Here is a 27,088-nt window from a genome sequence, read left to right on the forward strand (position 1 = left end):
CCTAAAAGCTGTCTATCTCTATAGCAACCTGCATGCTGAAGGTTTCCGCAGGAGCGTGTGTGCCCTCTGGCCATGGTGTGACCCTGAAGGGACTGACTCCCAGGCACCACATCGAATGACAGAGGCTCTTCCTCTCCTCTGCCATCCATTGCTGTCTTGGGCTGGTACCTACTGACAGTCTCCTTGGAGGTGCAGGGCTCTGTTTGCACTTGAAGTTGCAAAGGCAATGGAAGGGCATTCCCATGGCTCTGATCAGTCCACAACTCTGCCGTCACCAGAGAGAGGCACAGCAGCCCGATGGGGACCCACAGACTCCACTCTCCCCTCCCCTGCCCCGCCCATGAAGTGTGGGTGCTGGAGACAAAAGGCACACTCACCGATTTAGAACACAAATACATAAATTTTTAATCTGCGAAAAATACAAAATGAAACCATGTACAAGTTATGTACAAACCCTTTTTACAAGACAAGAGAGTTATCACTGGTTGTTACAGATGACAGGGTAGATCATTTCAGAGCACCAGCATTTAGTCTCTCCTCCGATTTGGTTAGGTCCTAGTAATCCGCCATCATCATCATGCCAACGATCAAACGTTTGAAAGACAGATGAATAAGCCACGCTCTTTTTCCTTAATGAACAAGTAGGCTGACCTCTGTGTAAGCATACTTTTTTTTTTCCCTTTATCCCCTGAAGAAACGTTGAGTGCAGGTTTTGGTGTTAAGTGAGGGATGGTTACTTTTCAGCATCTGGGGGGTGGGATGTGAGCCAGAAGTTTTACACAGGATGTGATTGCGCCACCTGGGAATGGAACGTTTTTTAATTAGGATTTCCAGGCAGACCTTGGTTTATGTTTGAAATGTTGCAGTTCTGGTCAAATGTGTCAGGCTGTACTCAGTGGAAGGAAGGGAGGGGGGCAGGCTGCTCTGGGGCGGGGGGATGGGGTGCTTTGGAAATGGGGCTCCGTCAACCTTGGTGGGGCTCCAATACCTGTCAGCTGCCTTCTCCCACTGACCCTGAATCCCACCTGACGGCCGCTCCAGTTTGCTCTGGCAGGCACGTGTCGGTGCCGTGTGTACATTTCCATCTAAGATTCTGAGCAGCGGGCCCAGGCATGCCTCCCAAGGCAGGCACACTGGAGACCTTTGGTGTCACTTCTGTCCCTGCTCTGCCAAATACCAAGGTGGAGGAGAAGAAACACAGATGTCCTCAAGGGGATAAACAGACCAAAGGAAAGCTTTTTAAATTTGAAATCTATCTAGAAATTAAGGTTGGCTTCACTGAGTCAAAAACCCTCTCTCCTCATGCTGTACGTCCAGAAAAGCCACTAAAGCAACAGACTGTCGCGTCTGTTTTAGAAACGCTGACACCAAAGCCGCCAGGACGTGAGAATGGGGAACAATGGAACGACAAGCACAGGGAGGCAAAAGAGAAAGCACACCTCAGGATCCCTCTCTTTGGGTCCTTCTCTGGGAAGAGTTCCAGTGGCCTAAAAGTCCTGTGCAACCTCCCTTGCCTACAGCATCCAAAGTAACATGGAGCACAACCCGACTGCCTGCCAGAGCCAGGCATCCTGACAAACTCCAGTTAAACAAGCGATGTCCCTGCCCTCTTCAAGTGAGTCCTTTTACTCCTTACTTCCAAGTCACTGTCTCTTTCATTTCCAGCCTCATATATGACCCACCCTCTCTTTCTCTTAATGCTTCCATCTCTATTAGTTCCCCTTTTCCTGATTCTGGAGTACCTGCGATCTCCTTTCCCAGCAGCTTCTACTTTTTTTGTTGTTTTTTTAGCCCGTAAAAATACAGTTGCCATTGCCACATTCTGCTGCCTTCAAAAAATCCTCCACACCCACCCTTCCTCCTTTAGAGACCCAGCCACACTGTGTACATACCTCTGTGCTTCTGATGTCCAGATCCCACAGGACCTGCCGCGACCCTCTCCCCAGCTCCATTTTTCTCCATGCCTTTCGACTGCCAGACCTGCCTTTATAGATAATGCTCAGCTTCTTCCACTTAGAACTAATTAATACAACAGTTCTCAGCTGCCTGCATTCCTTCCTGTTCCTCCACAAGTTTCTTGTATTGAGGTCCAAATTAAGTGTTCCTTTCACAAAGGATCATTTCTAGATTCACAACCATTGCCCCAACTCCCAGCCCTCAGACCAACCTCTATACTGCCAGTGGAACTTCAAGAGCTATGAGTGTCGGTAACACGTATTTGAGGAAGGTAGGACTTCACATGCTGAGTTTTCACTTGGAGTTTGTTTGAGTTGGAGTCTTTGACTTTGAGAACTCCATGCTGCTGAGAAAATGTTCAGTCCTGCCTATCTGCCCTTGATGACTTCCAGGAAGAACTGACTTCTCAAAACATACGATCTAAAAATGCACAGGTTCATTTTTGCACAAGTTCAATTCATCACTCTTTGTTTAAAACACTTAGTGACCTTCCATGACTTTTTGGATGAAGCCTCAACATCTTAGCTTGGCCCTGAAGATAGTTAGTTTCTAGTGCCTTCTCTGAAGTCTCATCTTAGTTTCCCTCTGCTTCCATAGAGAATGGACAGATTCTGCAGTGGAATACCATGTCCAATTTGAATGATTGGTTTAGTCACTTATAAGGTAAGGTGACTCACATCCCAGTTGGTTTGTATTTTTTTCTCTCTTTCTTCCCCTCTGCCTCCTTTTGTTCCTTCTTCTTTTTTTTTTTTTTTTAACTGAGATTCTCTTTGACAAAGAAAAATGATAGATAGAAATGTAGAAAGAAATAGCTGGTTTACTAATGAGAGGGGGGGAAAATCAAATAAACAGAGGACAGGAAATGAAGTGAGAAGTAAGACTAGTAACGTCCTAGTGCCTAGATTCATATCCAGAATCTGGGAGTTGTGAGCCTCTAACTACATATTGGAGATATGGGTTAGAGAGGAAGGGATTGATGGAAATTGAGCCAATAAAAAAGGTAGGCTGGGATGAAATTGAGAAGAAAATCCTAGGAATACATAGAAAAATCACATCAAAGTGACTCAGGTGGCTTTAAAATTTGAAATTTGTATTTTAACCCTAAAGAGATTCCAAAATCTAAAGCAGAGGAACAAATCTAACTACCATGTGCCCGGAGCAGAAGAGGCGCCACCCTCAGGAGCATTGCTTGGGCAACGCTGCAGGAAGGACAGAACAGGGTTTTCTCCATGCTCCCACTTTTAACTCAGATCACATCCTCTCAGATCTGAAAAGGACCTTAGGAGTCATCTAGATGAATCACTTTCATTTACAAATGAGGTCACGGAGACTCAGAGAGTTTCAAGAACATTTCCTAAGTGTAGAGCTAGTTATCTGCAGATGTAGCTTGTTGAACCATCATAATTAAAACGTAAGTAGGAAACTTGGACTCTTTTGCTTTTAGACATGAAAACATCCCCAATGTTATTATGCTTTCTCACTTTCTTCCCTTCTAACCCTAACCAAACAGTTCTAATTTCCTGTTTGTTTAAAGCCCTCAATTAAATTTTTTACAAAGTACATCATAAGATGCCCCAAGCTCTGGAAGGAAAGAGCTTCTGGGTGTTCCCTGTATGCCTTAGTCACAACCACTTTTACTGAAGGTGTTTTATCTTGGCTCAAGACTATTTTAAAATACAAAATTGCTCAGATGAAAATAAGAGTTATGTTAATGAAAAAGATGAGGATGATGCTTTGATAAGTAGGTGCTTTCTGCTTTTTCAATAGCTTGTTGGAGAGTCTGATTCCCAAAGCACTTGAGTTATTAATTTAGGAAAATGGCTTTTCTGGAATCCTAAAGTGGAATGGGACATCAGAGCCTTGTAACACAGACTACACCAATGAGAGCCCTCATTGGTCTATGCTGAATGTAGCCAGCAAGAGGGGTCTGTCAGAGGGTGGTGAGGACTTCCTCCAGGCCAGAGAGCTCAACAAGTAGAAACAAACCAGGAAGCTCTGGCATTCCTCCAAGCCCTTCAATGATCTTATGATCTTGTTTCTATTTTCATTTCACTTTCCATCTACCAGGTATGAGTTTTTGCCAACGGAGCCAACAACCAACCATTTTATAGATTTCCTTTTTAAAAAAATGCATAGCTGTGTTTTCTGGCCCCTAACAATTCATTATTAACAAAGGCAAAACAGCATGACTTTGCTCTACCTTAGAAGGAAATGGATTCTTGCCAACTGGTTTTTGAAGGGGAGCCCTTTGCTTTAGGAAGCTATCGTTGCCATTTTGATTTAAAAAAAAAAAGGGTTTATATTCAAACCTCTAGCTGTAAAGAGCATGGAGTTTGTACTTGCGTTTCCATTGTCCCTCGGTTTGGAGAGATGGGGAAGAGAGGGCAGCGGGCATGGGACACTGTGGCCTAACATTCTCTAATGGAAGGACATTTAGGTGGTGGCCATCACTGCCTGCCAGAGGAGATCAAATAGTTAAGACAAATTCAGAAATGGTTATCAAGTTATCAGTAACCCACTAGGGTTCATGAAGGAAAGAAGAGCGTGGGTTGATGTACTAAGAATGTATACGAAGGTGACCCCAATGCAAAATTATTATGTATAATAGAAGAAGGCCTAGCTTTCAGAAGAGTTGTCAAATCTTAGCAAGGGATTCACCCCCACAAACCCATTTAACTTCTGTTGGAAACCAAGAAATGTGTATAAGCCTGAATAGACAGCTGACATCATTTTAGTCTGCTGAGTAGACTAGTGATTGGTTATAAGTAGTTTTTAAACAATCCAATTGGACATACATTATATTCACAATACTTTTATAGAACTAATTCTACAAAATGTGACGACAGGGTAACCACAGTCTGACAAGTCACTTCAGGACGACGCCTACAAGGTGGAAACACGACGTTGGCTCTGCAGGGACCGGACAGAGTTGGAAGCTCCTTTTGCCTATGGTGGTAATTGGAGTACTTAGTGGACATGTTTTCATGATGGTTTCATTGCTTGGCTCTGATCTGATTTGCAGTAACATACTATGTACCACGGGGTCATGGCCTAATGGAAGAGATAGCATGGGACTTTGGGGGGATATTTTGGTTAGTTAGTTTTTTTTCTTTTTTGAGTGTCCACAATTAACATTTTTAAGAAAATAAAAATCATACTTCATGCTGCTCCAGAGACCCTGATGACTCGATCAAAGATTTATCGTTTTGAAGTTGAAAATCATCTGAAATGGAATAATTGCTGGGATGCTGTGACATTGGGCATGCAAACTTCAGAGCTCAGACACATCAGAATTGTGTCTGATGGCTAGAGAAATCTTTTTTGACCACAGTTTGAAGTGGCTGATGCATAAAATTTCATCACTGGTAATTTTCAAAGGCCTTTTCTAATAGCCTGTATTAAGTGTATTCGTAGCTGTCCTTGTGTTATTATTTTTTAGGTTGCTGTTACAAGTTTTGTGTTTTGTGCCAGCAACTAAAGGAAAGCCTGCAAAATTTAGATCTGGGCAAAAGTCGTCTCCTCGATCACGAAACTTTTCTGGCTTTTACACAAAAACTCAGTGAATCGCATACATGTGTTATCCCATCCTATTGTTAAGTAGAACTATTCATTGATGTTTACAAACTTTCAGGCTAAAAGCCCTGGACCTGGGAGATGGGGAGAGAGTCCACCAGACCTTACCAAAGTTGAAATTACTTGCTTGGTTGGTTTGGAGATATGATATGAGAAGCATAACAGCATGTAGGAGTCCCCGCCATTGGAACAACAAACAGAGAAATGTCTTCTGTGCATCTGGTCCTCAACTTCCACATCCCAGGCATGCTCACAACCCTCCTGGTATTGTTAGTTGACAGGGTAAACCCGATCTGCCATTTGTAGAAAAGCTGCAAGAAGGTCTTCCCTTTAAATATACGAACAAAAGGATAAGAAATACAGGATGAAAACTAAAACTACAAAAATATGACTTTTGAATGTGAAAATAAGTGTTTCCATTTATTAAGAGCTGGTGTCAGTGTAGCCAAAATACACATCCATCCAGGAAATTCACCTGCCCCCTTTTGTCTTTTTTTTTAAATTTACTAAAATACATGTTTACATTATTGGGCCATTTTAAAACTGCCTTAATAATCCAGTTTCCTTAATTACAATTAATCGTGGGGGTGACCGTCACTCTCCTCAAAGAAAGAGATAAAGAAGAGAAATATGCATTAAGGAGTCTGGCCACTTAGGCATTTTGATTTTGCATTGTTAGATATAGGGAAGATATTTGACAATGAGAAAAAAAGAAAAAATATATTTTCTTTCTAATAAATAAAAATAATTTAAAATGCTAGAGGCTATACAGGACTATTTTAGTATGTTCATTTATAAATGAAATCATTTTCTTTTCCAAAATACATGGAAGCAATATTCAAGGCAGACAAGGAGAAAGATCTGTCTATTTTTCTTGCAATTCTTGCTTATCCTAACGTTTCCACCAGTGATTCAGCATGTTAAGAGGAAGAAAATTCACGTCACCATTTATGAAGTTTGTCAGGCTTTAAAAAAAATAGTTCTGGTCTCCTGGGAGTCAACATTCATCTTCAACTTCTCTGATTGGTGGAATCAAGCTGCTTGTGGATTTATATTGGTTGATCTGGTTAGCCATGTGGGTACTCATGGGCTTGATTTGAATGTTTCTGGGATAGGCATTATCCGGTTCATCTGTAAACCATTTCTTTTCTGCTAAAGGGCAAAACGGATAGAGAACAAGAAGGAAAAATTAGAAGCTTAATTAGTCCTAGGCCAAAGATTTTGGAAAGTTCATTGAAAAATGCAAAAAGGTAATCGAGAGAAGCTGACAGTGAGTAATTGCTAAAAGAGACGGCACAGTGTAGGGAGAACCCCAGAACCTGAAACATACCTCTGCTGCCTGTAGCAAGTGATGAACCAACGGGCTATTGGGACCTGGAGGCACCAGGGGTGGACTTCAGAGAATAAAGAGGGGTTGGAAGATTAACTCTGGCAGTGTTCTCTGGGGTTCCTTTGGTGGCCTGAAAAGCTTTGGTGGTGAGGAGATGACAAATATAACCAGTATTAGGCATGGGTGTTGCACCTAAAGAAAGACTTGTGCATCCATTGATTTGAGTGGAGATGAAGGGACACTGTCCCTTCCACAGATTAGGAGATCTAGAATCCGCTGCAGGGTTTCCTCCTCCCAGCCTTTAATTGGCTTTCCTTGTACAAGCTCACTTAGAGGTACATCCTTTATTTCTTTTGAAGCCAGTTTTGGGAGTCTTAAAGTAAGCCCACAGATTTTTGCTGGCCAGTGAGGGTGAAACATTAGATTAGCAACCAATGTTTTAAAAGGCTTTTGAGATGGCTTTAATTTCAATAAAACTCTCTTGGTATGAAGTTATGAAAAGAATTCCTAGTGGCACTATCTTAACCGACTATAATCACCCAAGCTGTCAACAAGGGAGCTTGACAGAGTCTTGGCATTTCATTCTCACCCTAGATCCAGAGATGGCTGAAGAGAATGCTGAGTCAGGGCACTCAGAGGCTGGGGTGAGGATGCAATGGCCTAGGATCCTCCTGGCAGCTAGTATTATTTCACAAGACTCAGCCCTTATCCCTACCTTTTTACACTGGAATATTCTGGGAAATCAGCCACGTGCATAGATACAAAGGAACTGGGCAAACAGTGCATTCTAACTTGAGAATCGTATGCCTCATTTTAGCAGCTTTTAGGAAAAGCAAAGAAAAAGGAAAAAGCTTTCAAGCACGCCCACTGCTAGAAACGACGGCCTCTCTGGCCTCTTCTTCTGTCTTTCAGAACAATTCGTAACTGCCTTGTCGGTGGTCCTGGCTGGATATGTTAACAAAATTGCTCACCTGGCTTGATCCTGATAGAGGGCCATGCGTATGTGTCCCTGTATGGCTAATGATTTATAGATCCGACACCTACGATCAGCTCATGACCACTCTGCTTGTCTCTCCTTGGTGCATGCTTCCTCTTGCTGTGTCCAGGGCCCTGGGTCCCCAGCGTAGACACTAAACTAAGTTGAGCCTTAAGAAAGCTCACTCACTATCCTTTGTTCAGCAGCTCGGTATACCCCCTCCTCAGGAAACTTCCTGCCTCTTGCATCATTCTCCACCCCCCTCTCCTTTCTGCACTGGCTCTCTCACCTATTATAATTAAGTTCACTTTGATTTGAACAGATTGGACGATAGGAATTCATAATGCTACATCCTCACAGTGAAGCTAACTGATTAAGTGCTTTAAATTATTCCCCCTGACAGAATGATAAAGTTACAATCTGTTCTGAGATGATCTACAGCTTGCCAGACTCCTACAGCTTCTTTCTACATTCATTTATCTTTTTGTCAAGCAGAGTTTTTTTTTTTTTTTTTCCTCCTAAGCTTCAATTCCATAGATCTTTTAAAGTCATCAGCACATCTGAATTATTAATGAGGCTTTAGAGGCAAGGTTCCTGATGGGCTGGTTAAAAAAGGTTGTATAGAAATCCAGGACTGTGTACACATCAAAATAATTTCAGCTCCATTTAAAAAACCATTTAGTTCAAGTGTGACATAGATGAACCATTACGCATTTGTGGAAACCAATTTTTTTGTGATCTACGATTAAACTAACCTTTCAGAGAGGAGTAAAGTATGATGGTTATCATGTTTTAAAAGCATTGCCAGGCCGATGAAACAATTTCAAACTATGACTTTTTCCAATGGTTTACGTGTAAGGATGATTTTCAGAAGAGCTGAACCCAGAGTCTGTGCTGTTTGCCTGAGCTGCTCTTGGTTTTGGCTGTACCCTTCTGTGGACTGATTTTGCAAAAGGATTTAGTGCTAGGTTGGACATGCCAGGTTGGAAGGGAGAGTGAACTCTGCTGATGGAAACGAGTAGGTCTTCTGGGTGAAAGACCTAAGACAGCTGCAATTTGCTGAAATTTTTACAACTGCTGAAGAGAATAATTGTTCAGAATTTAGTCTTTACAGTTCAACTCAAAGTTGGCATTTTGACCTTTCACGGCAGAGAGAGTATCAATTTCCTTCTGCTGTCTGTAAGAAAGAGAACATTATTTCCCCATTTAAGTGCCTTTCTTTCTTTCCTTTTACATTTCTTGCCATAAAAATAAGCTAAGCAGAGTCATCCCTGTGTTGGCCATTCAGCTTCTGCACAGAAAGGAGTTGTTTTAAAGCATATCCTGGTGATGAGCCTGAGAAACAGGCTTTTTAATTCAGGTGCCTTGTAAGATATAAACAGCTGTGTTGTTGGAGACTCGGTTAGATAAGATGTTGAAGAAATGGAAACAGATGGATGCTAAAATGGGTAGGGGCAAAGGTGCTTCTCCCAAAAGGCTTGACAGGAACCACACTGTAATGACTGCCAGTCATTCTGCTCCAGTGGAGAGAGCCTTGCTTTGACAATGACACCTTGGGTTATCAAACTGTGCCTTCCAAAGAAGGAGCTGCATCACTGGGTGCTTACAAAACTGGCCATAAGGAAGAGTGCTCAGGGAAGGAATTCAAGTGAGTGTTGGAGTGGTCCAAGGTCAGTCCAAAGCCCTGAGCTGGTCTCCTCTCCCTGTCATATCCCACAAGCCAGAAAGACTTCTGGGGGCTTTATTTTTATCCCTAGAATGAGAAGGGCAATGGATCTGGTTTTGAGGCCCTCCTCCCTGTCAAAGAAAAAGAAATTCATTTGTTAATAAGTTCTTGAAGATGTGATACATGGTTCCATCACTGTGAGTAGAATGTGTGACGTGCCTCAAGTCAAGGAAGGAGTGGCATTTCAGTCTGTGACAAGTAGGCTGGTGGAATAAGATCAAACCCAGAAAATGACTGCAGAGAGTCAGGACACTGCCACTGGGAGGCATCACCTTTCAAGACCAGACAGGCCACAAGCCATCCGCTGCAACCAAGGAGATGGCATAGACAGTACGGAAGGCCAAGCATCTTACCTATGGTCTGGCTACTGTGAGAGCGTCTGGCTCTCTCACATACTAATTCCTGGCTCTGAGTGAGATGTTACATAATTTATCTTAACTTCAGTTTCTCTTCTGTAAAATGAGGCTAATGGTCTTTCTAATGGTGTTGTTTGGATGAAAGGGGTTAGTGTCCACGAAGCACTTATCTACATATATGATACATCAATGTGAGCTGCTAAGGCTATCAGTGTTATTGGTAATATTAGGGGGCATTATAGCATAAAGTTCATGGACTTTAGTTTTAAACACATCTCTGGTATTTCCTGGCTGGGTGACTTTGAACAAATCTGTCCCTTGATTTCTGTACCTTTCAGATGGGAATACTAACTGCATCTCCATCTGAAGTTCTCTGGAGAACTGAATAAGTTAATACACATAAAGTGCTTAGAAGAGTGTCTGACTCATGGTAAGCACTTGGAGTGTGTTAGTTTTTAGTTACAGTTAGTTAACCATGCATAAGGTTAGCATGAATATGAGTACTCTCAGTGCCAAAGGACATAAGAATAGGTGATACCTTTTGGTGTGATTACAGATGAACTAGGGGTGGAGAACTGAGGTGTGTAAACCTGGGGGCTGGCCAGAAGAATGGGGATTGTGGCAGCAGAGATGGTGAAGAAGGATTTGACTGGATATCCCTCCTTAGGAAGAGGAGGAAAGGAAGGGGTGACAACATTCAGTGGTACTTGTGTCTTTGAAATATTGGCTTTCAACTTGGCAGGTGCCCTACCCCACCTGCAAGCCATCCATGTCTTCCGTTGCTACTTTCATCACTGACCTTCGAAGGTCTAGAATAAGGGTCAGGACTTCCTCCAGCCATGAAGGATCCCAGAGGAGTGGGCTATGGCAGACAAGGGCTTGTGATCTGGGCTGACATAACTGCTGGGTTTTCTGGTGCTGTGGGTTGTCAGTGCTGTGGGATCTGGCCTTTTCTCTTAACACTCCCAAGAGAAGAGCACATGAAAAGGGAGATGATGATACAGCAAAGGTATTTGGAATAATTGGGCCTTTTCTTGCTATACCACTAGCTGAGGTTGAAACAGAAAGGGTTTGAAAGGGAAAGATTCCATTTGGATAGAGATAATAGTTGAGAACAGTAAGAGCTAACAAAGAGCTCAATCCTTCAAAGGTAATACTGTGTGAGAGCTTCTGAGAGCTAGTCTGGCCTTCGCCCTCTGCCCAGCAGACCCCAAGGCCCCAGTGGACCCCACCCACCCCTACTGTCTCCTTTCCTTTCCATGGACAAAGTATGGCTAGAAATGAAAACTGCAATAGAATCAGAGTAATTTTCCCTTATAAAAGCTGTCTTGCTCCTTTGCAGTTCTCCAGTGCGACCCCTTTTAACTGTAAGTCTGATGCTGCCGTTCCCTAAGCAGAACAACTGCCCCCTCCTGACATTCAATAAAGACTGACTTTCACTCCTCTCTTTCAAGTGGCAGGGAATAATCCCTCTTACCTCCCTAGGTGATGGATGTACAACTTCATGGTGGGACACAGTCTGCCAGGTTAGTGACGGGTGCCCACATCTACTTCATCACCTTATGACAAAGCAGTGATGGGCTGAAAGAAGCTGATTGAGAGACTGATTTTTTTTTTTTTTACCCTGTCTTGACTTCTGCAGTCCCTGAAGTTTCTTCACCCTCTTCTTTCTCCTTCAGGAGCCTGTTGCTATAGAAACCTGGCAGGTTGATTTAATTGCCTCTATTGGGATACAGACACCTTTCAGCTTTTCCCATGCTGAAGAGGAGCCAGTCAAAAGGTTTTTCTGGTCATCTGGGATCTTGATGATGCTGGCAGAAGGCACAGTCAAGTCTCTCCTCTCACTGAACTCACAGGACTGTTCCCTTCTCTCAGAAGCTGTGTACTCAGCCCAAGAAAGTGCCAACAGCATGATAGCACTGTGAAACACCTACAGGCATTCCTTGAATTTTTGTAAGATAAACCAAGGAGGTGAAGACAATTTATCAAATGACTAAAGATATAACAATAGTTAAGATCAATTTATTTCAAAAAAACTTATTGAGCACATATGGAGAGTAAGGTTCTGGGTCATAGCCTGTATGGTCTTCCCTGGTGGCTCAGATGGCAAAGAATCTGCTTGCAATGCAGGAGACCTGGGTTCGATCCCTGGGTCTGGAAGATCCCCTGGAGAAAGAAATGGCTACCCACTCCAGTATTCTGGCCTGGGAAATCCATGGACTGAGGAGACTGGCGGGCTACAGTCCATGGAGTCGCAGAAGAGTTGGACACTACTTAGTGACTAAACAAACTCAGAATTTGAAACCTCTCCTAATGGTGGTAGAAATCTAACTGTAAGGGTCCAAGTCTCTCTCTATCCATTTGAACTGGCTTCAGGAAGGGGCCTGGGATGTTGATTTCATGATCACCTGAGTGTTGAGGATGAGGTTTCACTGTGCCTCCTGGTCTATCCATTTACTACAGCTTCACCCCTTTCAAAGCCTAAAACAAATTGAATTGAATGGCTTACAAATTGCTTCTCTTTTAGAATGGTGCAGATAATTGAGTTTCTAGCTGTTGTTCTCTTTAAGTACACATACTTTCTCTTCAAATAACCTTTCACTTTCCACCCTGACCTACTTATTCTTTGGGTGGGGAGAAGGAAGAGGAGAGGTATCACATGAAAACCTTGAATGCCTCCTTGCTAAGAAAACCTGAAAGAAGGATGAGAATTTGGGGGTCACATGGAAAACACTGGAAGAGAGTCTTCATTCAACTGAGGAAAGAACAATATTGTAGTTTGGACTCATAAAAAATAGAAGTAATAATGATCCCTTTTTCATCACTGAATATATCATTAGCCAAGTATAATCAACTTTCAATTGTATGTCTGAAGTCCAGAGAATATCCCCAAATTTCATTGCAAGTCAGTCTGTTCCCCCTCCATTCCCATCACAAGATCATCTCATCATAGCTGCTAACAGAATGTATATAAAACGCATTTTGGATTTACTTCTCTCTATCTGCCCAATCTCTGGTTGGGATTTCACAAATGTCTGAAAGGCAGGTGGGAGAAGAGACCCAGGTAATACAGAGACTGAATCATCAACCCCCAGATAACTGGGTATGGGCTATTGAGTTGATACATATAGCTGAACAGCTTTAATTTGGGAGTCATTCTGATCCAACTTCAAGAAGACCAAATTTTTTTTTTTTAACCATTAATAATCCTCCTGGTTTAAATCGAAAGGAGGGTAAACTATTCACCAAGAAGCAGGTTTGCCAAGTGGAAGAGCTGCAAATGTTTTCCAGAAAAGTTTATCACTTGGCATTGTCACTTGATTTAGTTGGTCTTGCCAAGATAAACACAGAGATGTGGACAGACTGATGGGGTACTCGGTTGGGGTGATGGTAATGGGGGGAGGTGGAGGAAGCTGGGTTTCTTGATGGGAAAATGCTTTTGAACTTGGAGCAAGGTACCAAGGTGGGCAGGGAGGCCACGTGCAGATTGAAAGGCAAGCCAGATGGAGAGAAGTTCCCCCCAGATTACCCAACCCCAACCCCAAGAACACCAAAACAAACTCTAAGGGGTCTAGCAGTAGCAGCAGGACAGCCTCATTGCACTGAGCAATTTAGAAAGTGGAGGAAGGGGGAGAAGAAGGAAGGGGAGAGGAGGGGGGGGAGGGGGAAAAAAAGCAAAACAAAATAAATAAACCCACAAACAGAACAATAAAAATAAAAATAAACAAACCAATAACAGAATAAAATTTGTAACTCCTTTTTTTTTTTAATTTCACAAAAGTTTTCACAAGGACAACGTTATAGAAGAAAACCCCCAGCAGTGGCTAGGTCATGCAGAACCATTAATTGTCATACCTTGGCCCATTCTATTCATCCTTGTTGCACTTTAGAGAGAGAAGTAAGCTATGTGAGTTTTACAACGCTTTTAAACTGTCATATTTCCTGTTGAGCACTTTAACTGGCACATTCTTATAGTTATAAATGTTCTGAGGGCATAACTTTATAACCTCCTTTGCAAAGAATGCATGAATAGCTCTTCATGATCCAAAACTAGGGGATATGTGTGTGTATGTATATATATACATATACATATATATACGTATATATGTGTATATATATAATTATATATAAAAAAGATAGTTGTATGTAATGTATAAATCAATACATAGGGACAAAAATAATTTGAAAAAATCTTACACTCATAGGGCTTTTTAATATCCATGTATACAATGACTGCCCACTCGAATACTGATTGGAATACTGCCTTGCCCTGTCTTGGGTGTGGGGATGGAGATTTTGACTAAGCCTCACTATTTCGTCAGTAAAAGTGCTTGTCAATTCACACAGCAAGCAGATCTCAAAAACTATCATGCTTAGGGGGACAGGGGATTCAAAATCTAAACCCAAAACATTCACCATAAAAACACCTTTTTAGAGATGGTTACAGCTGTGCCATTTTCCTCCCCCCCCCCCAACACCTGTGCTGTTCACTGAAATTTGTTTTCAAATAAACATTTCAAATATATATATTTATATATATAGCAGCCCAAGGCTAGTCCATCCTCACAAGAATTTGATTATGGTGGAGTTGGCCAATATTTAAGACCTACTGTACATTGCCTAAAGCATGGTTTGCATGCATAAAATATCTGAAAACTGCATATTGAAAAAAGGGTATTTCTCTACTTTTTTACTCATGCTTACTAACTGTTTAAAAAAAGAAAGAAAGAAAGAAAATGAAATAAAAAAAGAATTATACCAAAATGTGTTTGGCTCACTGTTGCACTCTTTTTCTTCTCTCCCATCTGTTAATGACAAGGGGGCCTTCTCTATGACTGTCATTCACCTGCCTAAGTAGATTGGCTACGTTAAAGAAACTGACGATGAGGAATTTCTCCCACTGGCTTTCTGCTCTGGATCAGCCAGCACCATGCAGCTGTACCAACAGTTGAAGCTGGCTTTTGTCTTTGTGGAATCAACTGTGGCTTGATCCTCCTACATTCTGATTTATTTAGCATGCTGGCTTCTAGAAAAGCATGATCTGCCGCTGGGTTTATCTTCCTCTCTCTCTACCACGGCCCCAGCCCTTGCTCCTCTGTGGCACTGGGGCCCTAGCTGATCAAACAAAGGGGAGTAAAAAGGTCCCCAGAGAATGCGTGGAAAAATACTTGCTCTTTCCTGAGCATTATTTATTCTGTACATAAGGTAGGTAATTCACCTTTTAAAAGATGTAAAAGTCCCAGGAAGGCAGTTTTTAATGACTTACATCTGATATTTATGATACATATGGCTTTTCATCCCAAATGTCAAAAGTGAGAGAAAAAACATAGCTATTCATATGGCAGCATAAGGAGACAGAATAACAATATGCAATCAAACCTCTTTTCACTTAAATGAAATGACTTGCATTTGATACATCCAAGAATGGAATACTAGTCTTTCCGCCACAGTAAGGGTAGAAATGTTCCTGTACACTCTCAAAGGAAGCTAGCTCTGGGACAAAAGGCCTTGGTGAATAACTAAAAAAAAATCTCCGATATTCTAACAAGCAAGTGCATTTCATCATCTACACAAATGGCGAAAGACTTTCAAATGCTTTGAGATACTTCGGCCCAGAGAGTAGAAACAACCGATAGATATGTTTCTGTTGCTTTTGGGTTGCTTGTTTCAAATACATGTGTGTGTATATATATATTATTGTGTATATATAAAAAAATCAAGAGAAGGAAAGAAAGGAAAACAACAACGAAATCAAAACCCAAAGCACCCTGATAAAACTGATACATCAGAATAAACTTTCTACACTAACTAAACTTGCTTTGCATAACTGACGTGGGGATCACAAGCACTCCCTTCTCATCTGTGAACTCATTCCTGCAGTGAGCTATTTATGTCTGGAGCATGTCTTTGGATTATTTTTCCCCTAGAATCATAAATAACTTTTGGTCCGTCTGCTTATTTGCTGTTGTGCTCAAGGGTTTTATGGTGGTGGAATAAAAATGACAACCACATGCACACTATCATACATATGCAAATATGTGTAAAAAAAAAAGGGGGGGACTACAGGGGAAAATGGGGGAAGTTACTGTTGGAAACACCCACTGGGAAATGAGTGGCAGATACAGTTTCACACACGGAGGCAGTGGATACACACATCAGAGCCGCTCTTCCTGCACGTACTTCTGTTTGTCTCGGGACTCCCGGGACTTGGGCCGGTTCTGTCGGTTTGCCGTGGATGGGATGGAGTGGACGGAGGAGCTCTTCTTGCTAGAGGACTGGGACGAGTGGGAGGAATGGGAGAGGCTGGCCCGGGACTGGCCGGCGTTGTGGTCAAACTGCATTAAGCAGAAGATCAGGTCTGTCGGCACGAGCTCAAACTCGTACGGGGGGTTGGTGATGACGTACCTGGATGTGGAGAGCAAAGAAGTACAGAATGAGGATAAGGCGGTGGAGATTCCACCTCTCTGAGCCAAACCAGGTCTACCCAAGGATTCCAGCCAGCCCAAGGCCTTAGACAGTATCTTCGTAGTGGAACAAAATCTGTTTAGCTCCAAAGAGGAAGTCAGCCATAAGCCCTCCCAGAGATTCTGAATTAGCGCTAGACAAGGGAGAAACAAGTGGTGCTTCCTGTGGTCTGTATACCCACTTCAGTACAGTATCAAGTTCCCTTCTGATCCCGAGAGGCACAAGCGCATGCAGGAGGTTTCAAGGACTGCCCTGCATCTCTTATCCTAGAATCTTACAACAATCTCATACCCGTATCACAGTATCTTTGTTTACCACCATCTAGCAAAACCTTAGTCCTCTCTCCCTCTTTATCTTTTAAAAATCAACGTTGGTGAAGGATTTCACTAAATGGAAAGCTATAAAACACCTCCCTGCCTATGTGTCCCTCAGGCTTTAACTGTTCTCAAAGATCACCTTTTTCCCTAATTAATATCAGATATGACTAAAAAATCACCATTTCATTTCTAGTAATGGATCTCAAAAGTGTGGTTCTCTGGCCAGATATACAGCCAAGTGTACAGCAAAGTGATTCAGTTATATATATATATATATATATATATATATATATGTTCTATTTCAGATTCTTTTCCATTTTAGGTTATTATAAGATATTGAATATAGTTCCCTGTGCTATACAGTAGGTCCTTGTTAAAATGCAAATTCTTAAGCAACTCCACTCAAGTCCTACTGAGTCAGACACTCTGCATTGGGGATTTGTGTTTTAATAAGTTTTACAGATGATTCTCATGCTCACCTAACTTTGAGAATCCGCTAGACTACAGAAATTATGTTCAATTCTGGCTCTATTGCATAATCTCTGGGCATTCAAACTTCATATTTTCATTTCATACCAGTTAAGTCAGAGTAATCAGAGTACTTTTAAAAAGCACCCCCAGAGATTCTACTCTGCAAGTAGGTCTGAGAAACACTCATCTATCTCTATGGCATTGTTTCCTGAGGTATATTATACAAACACACTGACTTTGACAATTCTAGGATGTACTTTTAAGTTTAGGCTGCTATGAATTTACTTTAACATGTATTAGAGAAATATAACTAGCATACATGAACTGTAATCTTTTTTCTGCTTCAGGCAATAATACACAGTTTTCTTTAAAATAAATATATAAAAGTAAAAAAGTGAGTCAACTGAAAAATACATTAAGTAAAAATATATGTGTCCATGAAAATAGAATATATATATAACTGAATCACTTTGCTGTGGACCTGAAACTAACACAACACTGCAAATCAACTATACTCCAATAAAAATTAAATATATATACATGTGTGCGTGTGTGTGTGTATATATATATAGAGAGAGAGAGCGTCCCAGGTGGTACAGTGGTAAAGAATCCGCCTGCCAAGCAGAAGACATGGGTTCAGTTCCTGGGTCAGGAAGATCCCCTGGAGAGGGAAATGGCAACTCACTCCAATATTCTTGCCTGGGAAATCCCATGGACAGAGGAGCCTGGCCAGCTACAGTCCGTGGGGTTGCAAAGAGTCGAGCACTACTGAACAACTAGACAACAATAACAGGTGTGTGTGTGTGTGTGTGTGTGTGTGTGTGTGTGTGTGTGTAGGTATATATATATGTCTAAGACAGGGCAAAGGAATCATTTACCTTAAACAGTAGCAATATGAAATATTTCTATATGAGATACCAACAGAATTATCCCAGTAGCAGGAGTTTGGAGGACGTTTTCCTTCAGACTTGTGTAATTAGGTGATGGATGGATGGAACTATCCCATAAAACTTGAATTCTCCCCACAATGTCTTTATACTTGCTATTGTAATGAAAGAAAGAAGCTTCCCATAATCACCACCAAAGTCAGCATTGGATTTAATATGGGCAGAGCAATTTGCATGTTGAGAACACGCATGTAGACTTTTGCCCTCCTTGTGGGAGACAAGAGAGGGCATTTCTGTCTCTGCCTTTGGGAGGGCAAAGTAGAAACATACTCACCTCTTCGTGCATTGGCTGGGGGTGCTGAGGTGAGCATCTCTCAGCCGATAAATTCCAAAACAAAGCATATTGTATGTTTTCAGAGCTTTGCAGAACAGATCACCATAACAACCACCATCCTGGGAGACAACAAAAGAGCAGAGAGAAAAATCATTTTTATTTGCCTGAAAGTAAAGGTCCTGGGGGTGGGAGGGAAGGGCCTTTTTATGAAAGCTCACACTAGTGTCTCCTGAGTCAGAGGGTCTGTGCCGAGGAACAGTGGCTGAAGAAGTTAAATGTGCTTTATAGCCCACACCAATGTTGGTGACTTTTGGGATCAAATAAGAATGGGTTTTCCTTTTCTCTCCAGTTTTTCATCTGCAGGAATGAGAGCTCTAAGGAGCTGGTGCCTCTCCTTACTTTAAGGTATGATATAAGCTTGAAGGTCTCAGATGTCTGTTCGGCTAAGGAGAAGAAATCAGCTCTGCAAAATGTTGATGATGTTTAGCCCCAGCTCAGTTGCAACCACAGTTATCTGACCGCGTTGTCAAAACTGCTCAAGTGATAATTAAAATCACTACCAGAAGAAAAGACCCCACCAGGTACTATGGTGATAGGCTCTTTCAGAGAAGGACTGTGTGAAAAGCACAATTTACAGACCTTGGAGATGGCAAGGGTGGAAGAGAATGTGTTTCCCCAGGAGCTGGAGGTCTGCAGGCTGAATAACTGGGATTCACAGTTCTAATCAGTTCACAGTCATTTTCCAAGGGTCTGGAGCCAGATGAGGAATGTGAAAGCAAACTCACCCAGAAGCACTGGCTTCCTGCAGCCAGCTAGCTTCAGGCATTAACACAGGAAGGGCACCAAGGGCTGACTTCACTGGGAATAAAGTGACTGCATCTGTCCTTCCTGTTACTGAAACTGCCAGATGGGCCTCATGCTTGAGAACACAACTGGAACCAGATCTTACCATTATTTAAAGTCTTTGTTCTTTTAAAGCGTTGTTGTTTAGTCGCTAAGTCATATTCGACTCTTCTGCTACCCCATGGTCTGTAGCCCGCCAGGCTCCTCTGTCCATGGGATTTTCTCAGGCAAAAATACCAGAGCGGGCTGCCATTTCCTTCTCCAGGGGATCTTCTCGACCCTGGGATTGAACTCACATCTCTGGCATTGGAAGGCAGATTCTTTACCACTGAGGTGTACCAGTGAGTAAATGATAGATAAAAAGAGCCACTAGCTATGGAGATGACCTTTCAAAGAAGCTCTAAGTCTAACACAGATTTTTGTCCCTCACCAATCTAAAACACGGTGCAAATTAGCATCCCGGTTTCAGAAGACATGGAGAAAGTGACCCTTTCCTTGGCTCCTTCTCCACTATTTGGACTTTCTAGGTGGCAGGCAGTACTGTTCATACAATAGGCTTACTGACTCTTAAGACTGCTGGTTCCAGCCGTTGAATACATTCATGGAGTTGGGCTGGGAATAAGGGTCAATTAAGACTGCATTCTTCTGCCAGAGTGCCTGAAGCAGGCTGGTGCGTGGAGCCCAAAGGGAGGTCGGGGTCACCTCTGTAGCAGGGAGGGCAGTGGGGGAGTGGCTGAGTCCACATCCAGAATTAAGAGCCCACGTGCATGTGTGCTAAGCCACTTCAGTCCTGTCTGATTCTTTGTGACTCTGGACTGTAGTCCACCAGGCTCCTCTGTCCATGGGATTCTCCAGGCAAGAGTACTGGAGTGGGTTGCCATGCCCTCTTCCAGAGATATATAAGTCCATAGGAGCTTTTAAAAAACATTGATGGCCAGGACTCTGGGCCTGACCCTGACATTAGTGGTTTTCAGAACACCATAGCTTATTATGTGTCTCTAGACCCACTGGCCCAACAAATAGCCTCTCATGTGGATCCCTTATGTCTCTAATTCCAGACTGAGTTCTCCTAATTCTGAGGCTGGAACTAGTCACTCTCCCCTAGCCCCGCTCCTCGCTGCAGAGGTGACCCATGCCTCCCTTTGGGCACCACATTCCAGCTTGCTTCAGGCACTCTGGCAGACCAATTAATGTGCAGTTGGGGTTAAGTAGCCCTGATCCATGAGAAGGCAATGGCACCCCACTCCAGTACTTTTACCTGGAAAAATCCCATGGATGGTGGAGTCTGATGGGCTGCAGACCATGGGGTCGCTAGGGTCAGACACGACTGAGCAACTTCACTTTCACTTTTCACTTTCATGCATTGGAGAAGGAAATGGCAACCCACTCCAGTGTTCTTGCCTGGAGAATCCCAGGGATGGAGGAGCCTGGTGGGCTGCTGTCTATGGGGTCGCACAGAGTCAGACACGACTGAAGTGACTTAGCAGCAGCAGCCCTGATCCATGCTAAGACCTGCAGAATGGGTTTCCTAACTTGTGTGCTTCTGAAACCACCTGAGGCCTCCCATCTTGTGGCAGAAGATACTCTAGGAGAGTCAGTAAGCCCATGGACTCTGAAGCCAGCATTCCTGGTGCAAATTCCCTGAGAGGGCCAGTCCTCGGTTTCTCTGAGCCCTAGTTTCCTTAGAGCATGTGATAAGAGAATCTATGCCAAAGGGTCACCGTGGGGATTCAATGAATGAATCCATAAAGCACAGTGCCTGATACACAGTCAACCACAAGCATCACCTCTGATAGCTCTCTTCATGTGGAAAGAACCAAAGGCAGGGGGCTAGCCTGACACATTCAGATCTGGTCATTTCCACATAACAGGCTCAGGTGCCCTCTGCCCCCTGAACTCACCCCCAGGTCCGCAAAGGGCCCATCCAGCAGCGCTAACTGGGCCACACGGCAGCGGTCCCTGTTGGCCAGCGTCTGGGGGGTGCTATAGCCCCCGCGGAGTGCATTCTCCTCGGCGATCAAAGCCTCCAGCTCTGGTGTGGCTCCTCCAGTCACCAGGGTCCGTATCAGGGTAAGGATGTTGTCATTGAAGTATGTCTGGGAAGAGACGGGAGCAAAGTCCTTTAAGCACACACCCTAAAGTCACGACAACCGACATTCAAATTACTTTTCTTGATGTCTCCTGTTTAAAGTTCTGGCCTGTCTCTTCAAATAGTTTTATGTGGGAAGTGAAAAGACAGCAGCCTCCAATTATTCCATTCTTTTCTCTCCTACTTGGTTCTGCCATGAGAGCCTGACTTTTAAAACCTGAAATTCAGTGGATTTTTATTAAAGGGCTAAAGTCGAAATGGTTGGTGTTTCCCATAATTGGTGCTAGTAGGGATGTAAATACGGCTTCCTCTCCTGCTTGCTAAGGGACTCTGGGCGTATGTACTAAAACGCAGCCTGACCCAGGCAGGATGGCCTCTGAGTTTCTGCAACCTACATGCCAGGAAGCTGCTTCCCCCAACAATGGTAGAACTTCTCTCTTTAGAGTGAGATGCCAAGAGCATCATTAAGGCCATGTGTTCAACAATTTATCACATACTTTGATAATAGGCTAAACCAGAAGTTTCTATCAATTAAATATGCCAGATAAATGTATGACAAGGTGGATACCCTGGTATTTTTGTTTTTAAGTAACCTCTGTGGTCTGAGGTGAACATAGCTTATTAAGGAAGTTTCCCTCAATGTGTACATTTGTCTCACATCTGAAACATAACAGGTCTGTCAGGAACAAAACAATAGGAGTTTTAAAAAATTAATAGGATGTCAAATAAAAGAGCTCAAAAAGGCATTTTTCACACAGCCTAATTCAAGGAAAATCTCAGTTAAGGGTCTGTTTTCCATTTTCAAGTGTAAGAAGAAATCAAACAGGCTAAATAATATCAAGCTAAAGTTTGCCTGTGGCTTTTGAGGATGGATGGATCTTTTGAAGCAGGTTAGGCAAGACAGCTGCGTTTTTACTTCAGCAGTTTTTTGGACAGTTCACCTGGCAAAAATCTAGTGGGTAACAAACCAGGTAAAGGATGAGTTCTCTACAGCTTGGCCATCATAGTTCTACATCTCGGGGGAGGTTGTCTAATCTTTCTGGTCTTTGATTTTCTCATCCGTAAAATAAGCACCATGATTAAGATCAAGTTTATATGCAAAGAATTCCAGGAGGACTTCTGAGTTAAAATGGTAGCTGCTAGTGAGGCTAGAATCCCTAGGTTATTGAAGTACTCACAAAAGCACCCAAAGTGGTGCAAAATTTCAACAGCAACAGGAAACTAGGAAAGTGATTCAGAACCAGTCAGGCCCTAAGGAGAAGGTATCATCTGCCAGAGCTTAGATGCTCCCTGGGGGGCAGAGAAGCTGAAGAAGGACAAATATAGGAGGAACTATTGCTGGTGTGGTTAAGGGGTGAGAGGCAGGCTAGGGGTTCAGCGCTAACCTCACCACTTAGTAGCTGCATGACTTCGGAAAGTTATTTCTCATTTTTGTGCCTCAGTGTCACGATCTATAAAATATAATAGAGTGTGTTACTGCTGCTGCTGCTGCTAAGTCGCTTCAGTCGTGTCCGACTCTGTGCGACCCCATAGACAGAAGCCCAGCAGGCTCCCCCATCCCTGGGATTCTCCAGGCAAGAACACTGGAGTGGGTTGCCATTTCCTTCTCCAATGCATGAAAGTGAAACATGAAAGTGAAGTCACTCCATCGTGTCCGACTCTTAGCAACCTCATGGACTGCAGCCTACCAGGCTCCTCCATCCCTGGGATTTTCCAGGCAAGAGTACTGGAGTGGGGTGCCATCGCCTTCTCTGAGAGTGGGTTACAAGGACTATATAACTATATAAATGCCTGTGAGGCATTTAGAAAAGTGTTTCGTGCACAGGGAGCACTGAGAAATACTTTCAGGACTGATATCAGAAACTCGGGCCTTTGTCACCTACTGTTTAGCACATGGAACTCTGCTCAATGTTATATGGCAGCCTGGATGAGAGGGACGTTTGGGGAAGAACAAATAACCATAAATGTATGGCAGAGTCCCTTTTCTGTTCATCTGAAATCATCACAACATTGCTCTACCCCAATACAAAATAAAAATTTAAAAAAGAAACTTGGGCCTTTGTTGATGAAAAGACAGGTCAATTCATGACCAGTTTTCCCTTTCAAAAAGTCTTTTCTGGCTTTTTTTTTTTTTTTTTTTTTTTGGTGGGGTAGAGGGGTGGGGTTGCAAACCAAGGCCATTCATTTCACCCTTGAATCTGCACTTCTCAGGCTGCCTCCATGCTAAGACTCCATTTAAACTTAGCAAAGAGCCAGCAAGGGTTAATAGGGACTACATGCTGAGTGGTGACCAGAGCCATGTGGGCCATCACAGGTGAACTCTCATGGAAACTGGTTCTGGGCACACATATAAACACATATCCCAAAGTCGTCAGAGGTAAATTGTCTTCTCTATAGTTCAATAGACCAGCGTTAGAAGCAGAAGCCCCCTCACCTGACCTCAGCTCTGCGGCGCATTAAATAAGGGAGTGCCCGACACAGAACTTTGACAAAGGCCTTTGTGCTATAATTATCCTTCTAGATCAACACCCAGGGAGGAGTTAGCCAGCATGAAGTGTGGACGGCAGAACACTAATGACTTCGTGGTGAAAAACAGACCTCTGTCTTGCTCAAATGTACAGAGAGAAATAGCTAATATAAATATTTTTTTAATATTTACTGGAAGAACTGGAAGAAGTAAAAGAAAAACTTAGGAAGCATATGTTTTAGAATAAAAATCAATTAAAAAAAATAGTGAGTATCTCTAACAAACAAAAATCAGATGATAAGAAAGCTGACTTTATACAACTTATTCAATTCTTTTAAAATGTAAGATATTGAAATTAAAAAGAATATATTTGGGAGAATGGCATTGAAACATGTATAACATCATATAAGAAATGAATCGCCAGTCCAGGTTCTATGCAGGATACAGGATGCTTGGGGCTGGTGCACTGGGATGACCAAGAGGGATGGTATCGGGAGGGAAGTGGGAGGGGGGGTTCAGGATTGGGAACACGTGTATACCCGTGGCAGATTCATGTTGATGTATGGCAAAACCAATACAAAATTGTAAAGTAATTAGCCTCCAATTAAAATTAAAAGAAATATATATATATATATATATAATTTAAAAATGCCTGAAAAGGATCCAATGCTTTTTCATGATAAACACACTCAAAAAACTAGAAATGGAAGGGAATTTCCTCAATCTGAAAAAGGACATGTATTAAAACATCAGACTTATAGGTGAAAGATTGGAAGCTTTCCTTTTACATTAGGAACAAGATAAAGAAGCCAGCTCTCACCACTTCTATTAAGCATAGCACTAGAGGTCTTAGCCAGGGCTAGAAGGAAATAAAGGTATCTATATAAAAACTGAAGAAGAAAAATTATCTGTATTCACAGAGGACATGATCTTGTATATAGACAATCCTAAAGAATCCACTAAAATGGTATTCTCGGTTATAAATGAATTCACTAAGATTGCAGAATACAAAGCCAATCATTTGTGAATCCATGCACGTCCAATGAAAACCATAAGAATGAAATTAAGAAAACAATTCTTATTACAATAGCATCACAAAGAATAAAATACTGAGGAATAAATTTAACCAAGGAGATATAAGATTAGTACACTGGAAACTACAAAATACTGTTGAAATAAAGAAAATATAAATAAATGGAAAGACATCTTAAGTTCACAGATTGTAAGACTTACTATTCTTAAGATAGCAATATTCCCCCAAACAATCTATAGATTTATTCCAATTGCTATCAAAATCCCAAAGACCGTTTTTATAGAAGTGAAGAAGCTCACTTTAAAATTCCTGTGAAATTGCAAGGAGCCCTAAATAACCAAACCATCTTGAAAAGGAAAAACAAAACTGGAGGACTCACACGTCCTGATTTTGGAGCACACCACAAAGCTACTATAATCAAGAGAGTATGGTATTGCCCTAAGGATAGACTTATGGACCACTGGAATCAAATTGAGAATCCAGAGATAAACTCATACACTTTGCATCAGTTAATTTTTCAACAAAGCTTCCAAGATCATTCTACAGAGGAAGAATATAGACTCCTAATCAAATATTGCTACCACAGCTGGGTATCCACATTCAGAAGAATAAATTTGGATCCCTACCTCACACCCTATGCAAAAGTTAATTCAAAATGGATTAAAGACCTGAATATAAAAGATAAAACAATGAAACACTTAGAAGAAAACATAGAAGTAAAGCACTATGCTTTTGATTTGAAAACTGATTCTTAAATATGACACCCAAAGCATAGGCAACAAAAGAAAAAAATAGGTAAATTAAACTTCATCACAGTGAGAACTGTCTGTGCACAAATCACACTATCCAGAAAGTGAAAAGAAATTCTACAGAGTGAAAGAAAATATTTGCAAACCATATATCCCATAAGGACCTAGTATCCAAATATATATTTAAAAATATTACAATTCAACAACATAAAGAAAAGTAACCCAAATTTTAAAATGGACAAAAATGAGCAAACTATATTTAAAAATACCAGTGATGTAAAATATCATGTATGAAACGAGTTGCCAGTCCAGGTTCGATGCATGATACTGGATGCTTGGGGCTGGTGCTCTGGGACAACCCAGAGGGATGGAATGGGGAGGGAGGAGGGAGGAGGGTTCAGGATGGGGAACACATGTATACCTGTGGCGGATTCATTTTGATATTTGGCAAAACTAATACAATTATGTAAAGTTTAAAAATAAAATAAAAAAAAACAAATAAAAAATAAAAATACCGGTGAAATATATTAAAACATGGAATTTTTGAAGGATATATTATTATCAAACAATGTTAATGTCAAAAGTAATTCTTGAAAGAAAAAATATGACAAAATTATCTATCAGTAATATTAAATCATTTTTGAAAGTCAGAAAAATGAGGTAGGAGAAAGGAGGATGGAAGTAAAGACACATGTAAATTCCCTGATCATACAGAGGAAGAAATCAAGAGCTACTAAATTTTCTAGATAATAATATAAATAAAATGTAGCTTCAAGTACATTTATAGAGTATATGGTATCCACTAACTAGAGTTAAAAACAGAATGTATAATTTACACATTATTAGAGAAAATAAGCATACAAAAATAGACTAATGCCCAAGGATAGATAATAAAGGACACTATTATCGAAGCATAAAGTATAATGCAAATGTTAGCATTATAGATTATATAACTAAACATAAATGAGCTAAATGATTTGATAAAATGGCAAAGTTCTCAAACTTGTTCAAAAACTAAAATCAAAATCAAACTCTGGTATCTTCAGAGACAGGAAAACACACATACACACACACACACACAGAGCAAAGGAAAGTATATTTAAAGGAAAAATTTTTAAATTTTTATTATCAAATTAACTACATGTTCATAGTTAAAATTTACAAAAAATATAACATTTATGGAGAAAATATTAGAACTAAAATATAGACAACAAAACTAATTAACCATTATAGTAAAATAAATACAGATTGAGAGTCATATGTAAAAGGGATATGTGAAATATCATTGTGTTTCTTGTTTTCACAGCTCAAACAGACCAGAAGTATAAGGAAATGAAGGATATAATATGGGCATTTAGTACATTTGTGCTAAACTTTACAACATTTTTAGTTAGCTTCCAAGTAATGCTAACAAATCATGATCAATGGCCCAAAGTATAAAATCTCAATATACATACTAAAATATAAGATGTATGGCCTATATTTTAAAAATAAACATAATAGTGGAAAGAAAAGT

The 27,088-nt window shown here is 41.5% G+C and overlaps 1 protein-coding gene across 10 annotated transcripts in view; it reads right to left on the reverse strand.

Moving 5' to 3' along the window:
- Nucleotides 1-380: 380 nt before the first annotated feature.
- KCNMA1 (potassium calcium-activated channel subfamily M alpha 1) overlaps nucleotides 381-27,088 on the reverse strand; it is a 772,527-nt gene continuing 745,819 nt past the window's right edge. For 7 of the 10 annotated variants that reach the window (XM_025285139.3, XM_044942341.2, XM_044942299.2 and 4 more), the window contains 3 exons: nucleotides 21,136-21,330; nucleotides 18,392-18,510; nucleotides 13,659-16,322 (listed from right to left, as the gene is read on the reverse strand). In XM_025285139.3, coding sequence (XP_025140924.3) covers nucleotides 16,073-16,322; nucleotides 18,392-18,510; nucleotides 21,136-21,330 — 564 coding nt within the window. In that variant the 3' untranslated portion in view covers nucleotides 13,659-16,072. Of the gene's footprint in view, nucleotides 800-1,892; nucleotides 6,682-13,658; nucleotides 16,323-18,391; nucleotides 18,511-21,135; nucleotides 21,331-27,088 lie in introns of those variants that run through there. The other 3 variants (XM_044942339.2, XM_025285153.3, XM_025285152.3) reach the window with 3 other exon arrangements.

The sequence above is a fragment of the Bubalus bubalis genome, chromosome 4 (assembly GCF_019923935.1).
Source record: "Bubalus bubalis isolate 160015118507 breed Murrah chromosome 4, NDDB_SH_1, whole genome shotgun sequence".
Lineage (NCBI taxonomy): Eukaryota > Metazoa > Chordata > Mammalia > Artiodactyla > Bovidae > Bubalus > Bubalus bubalis.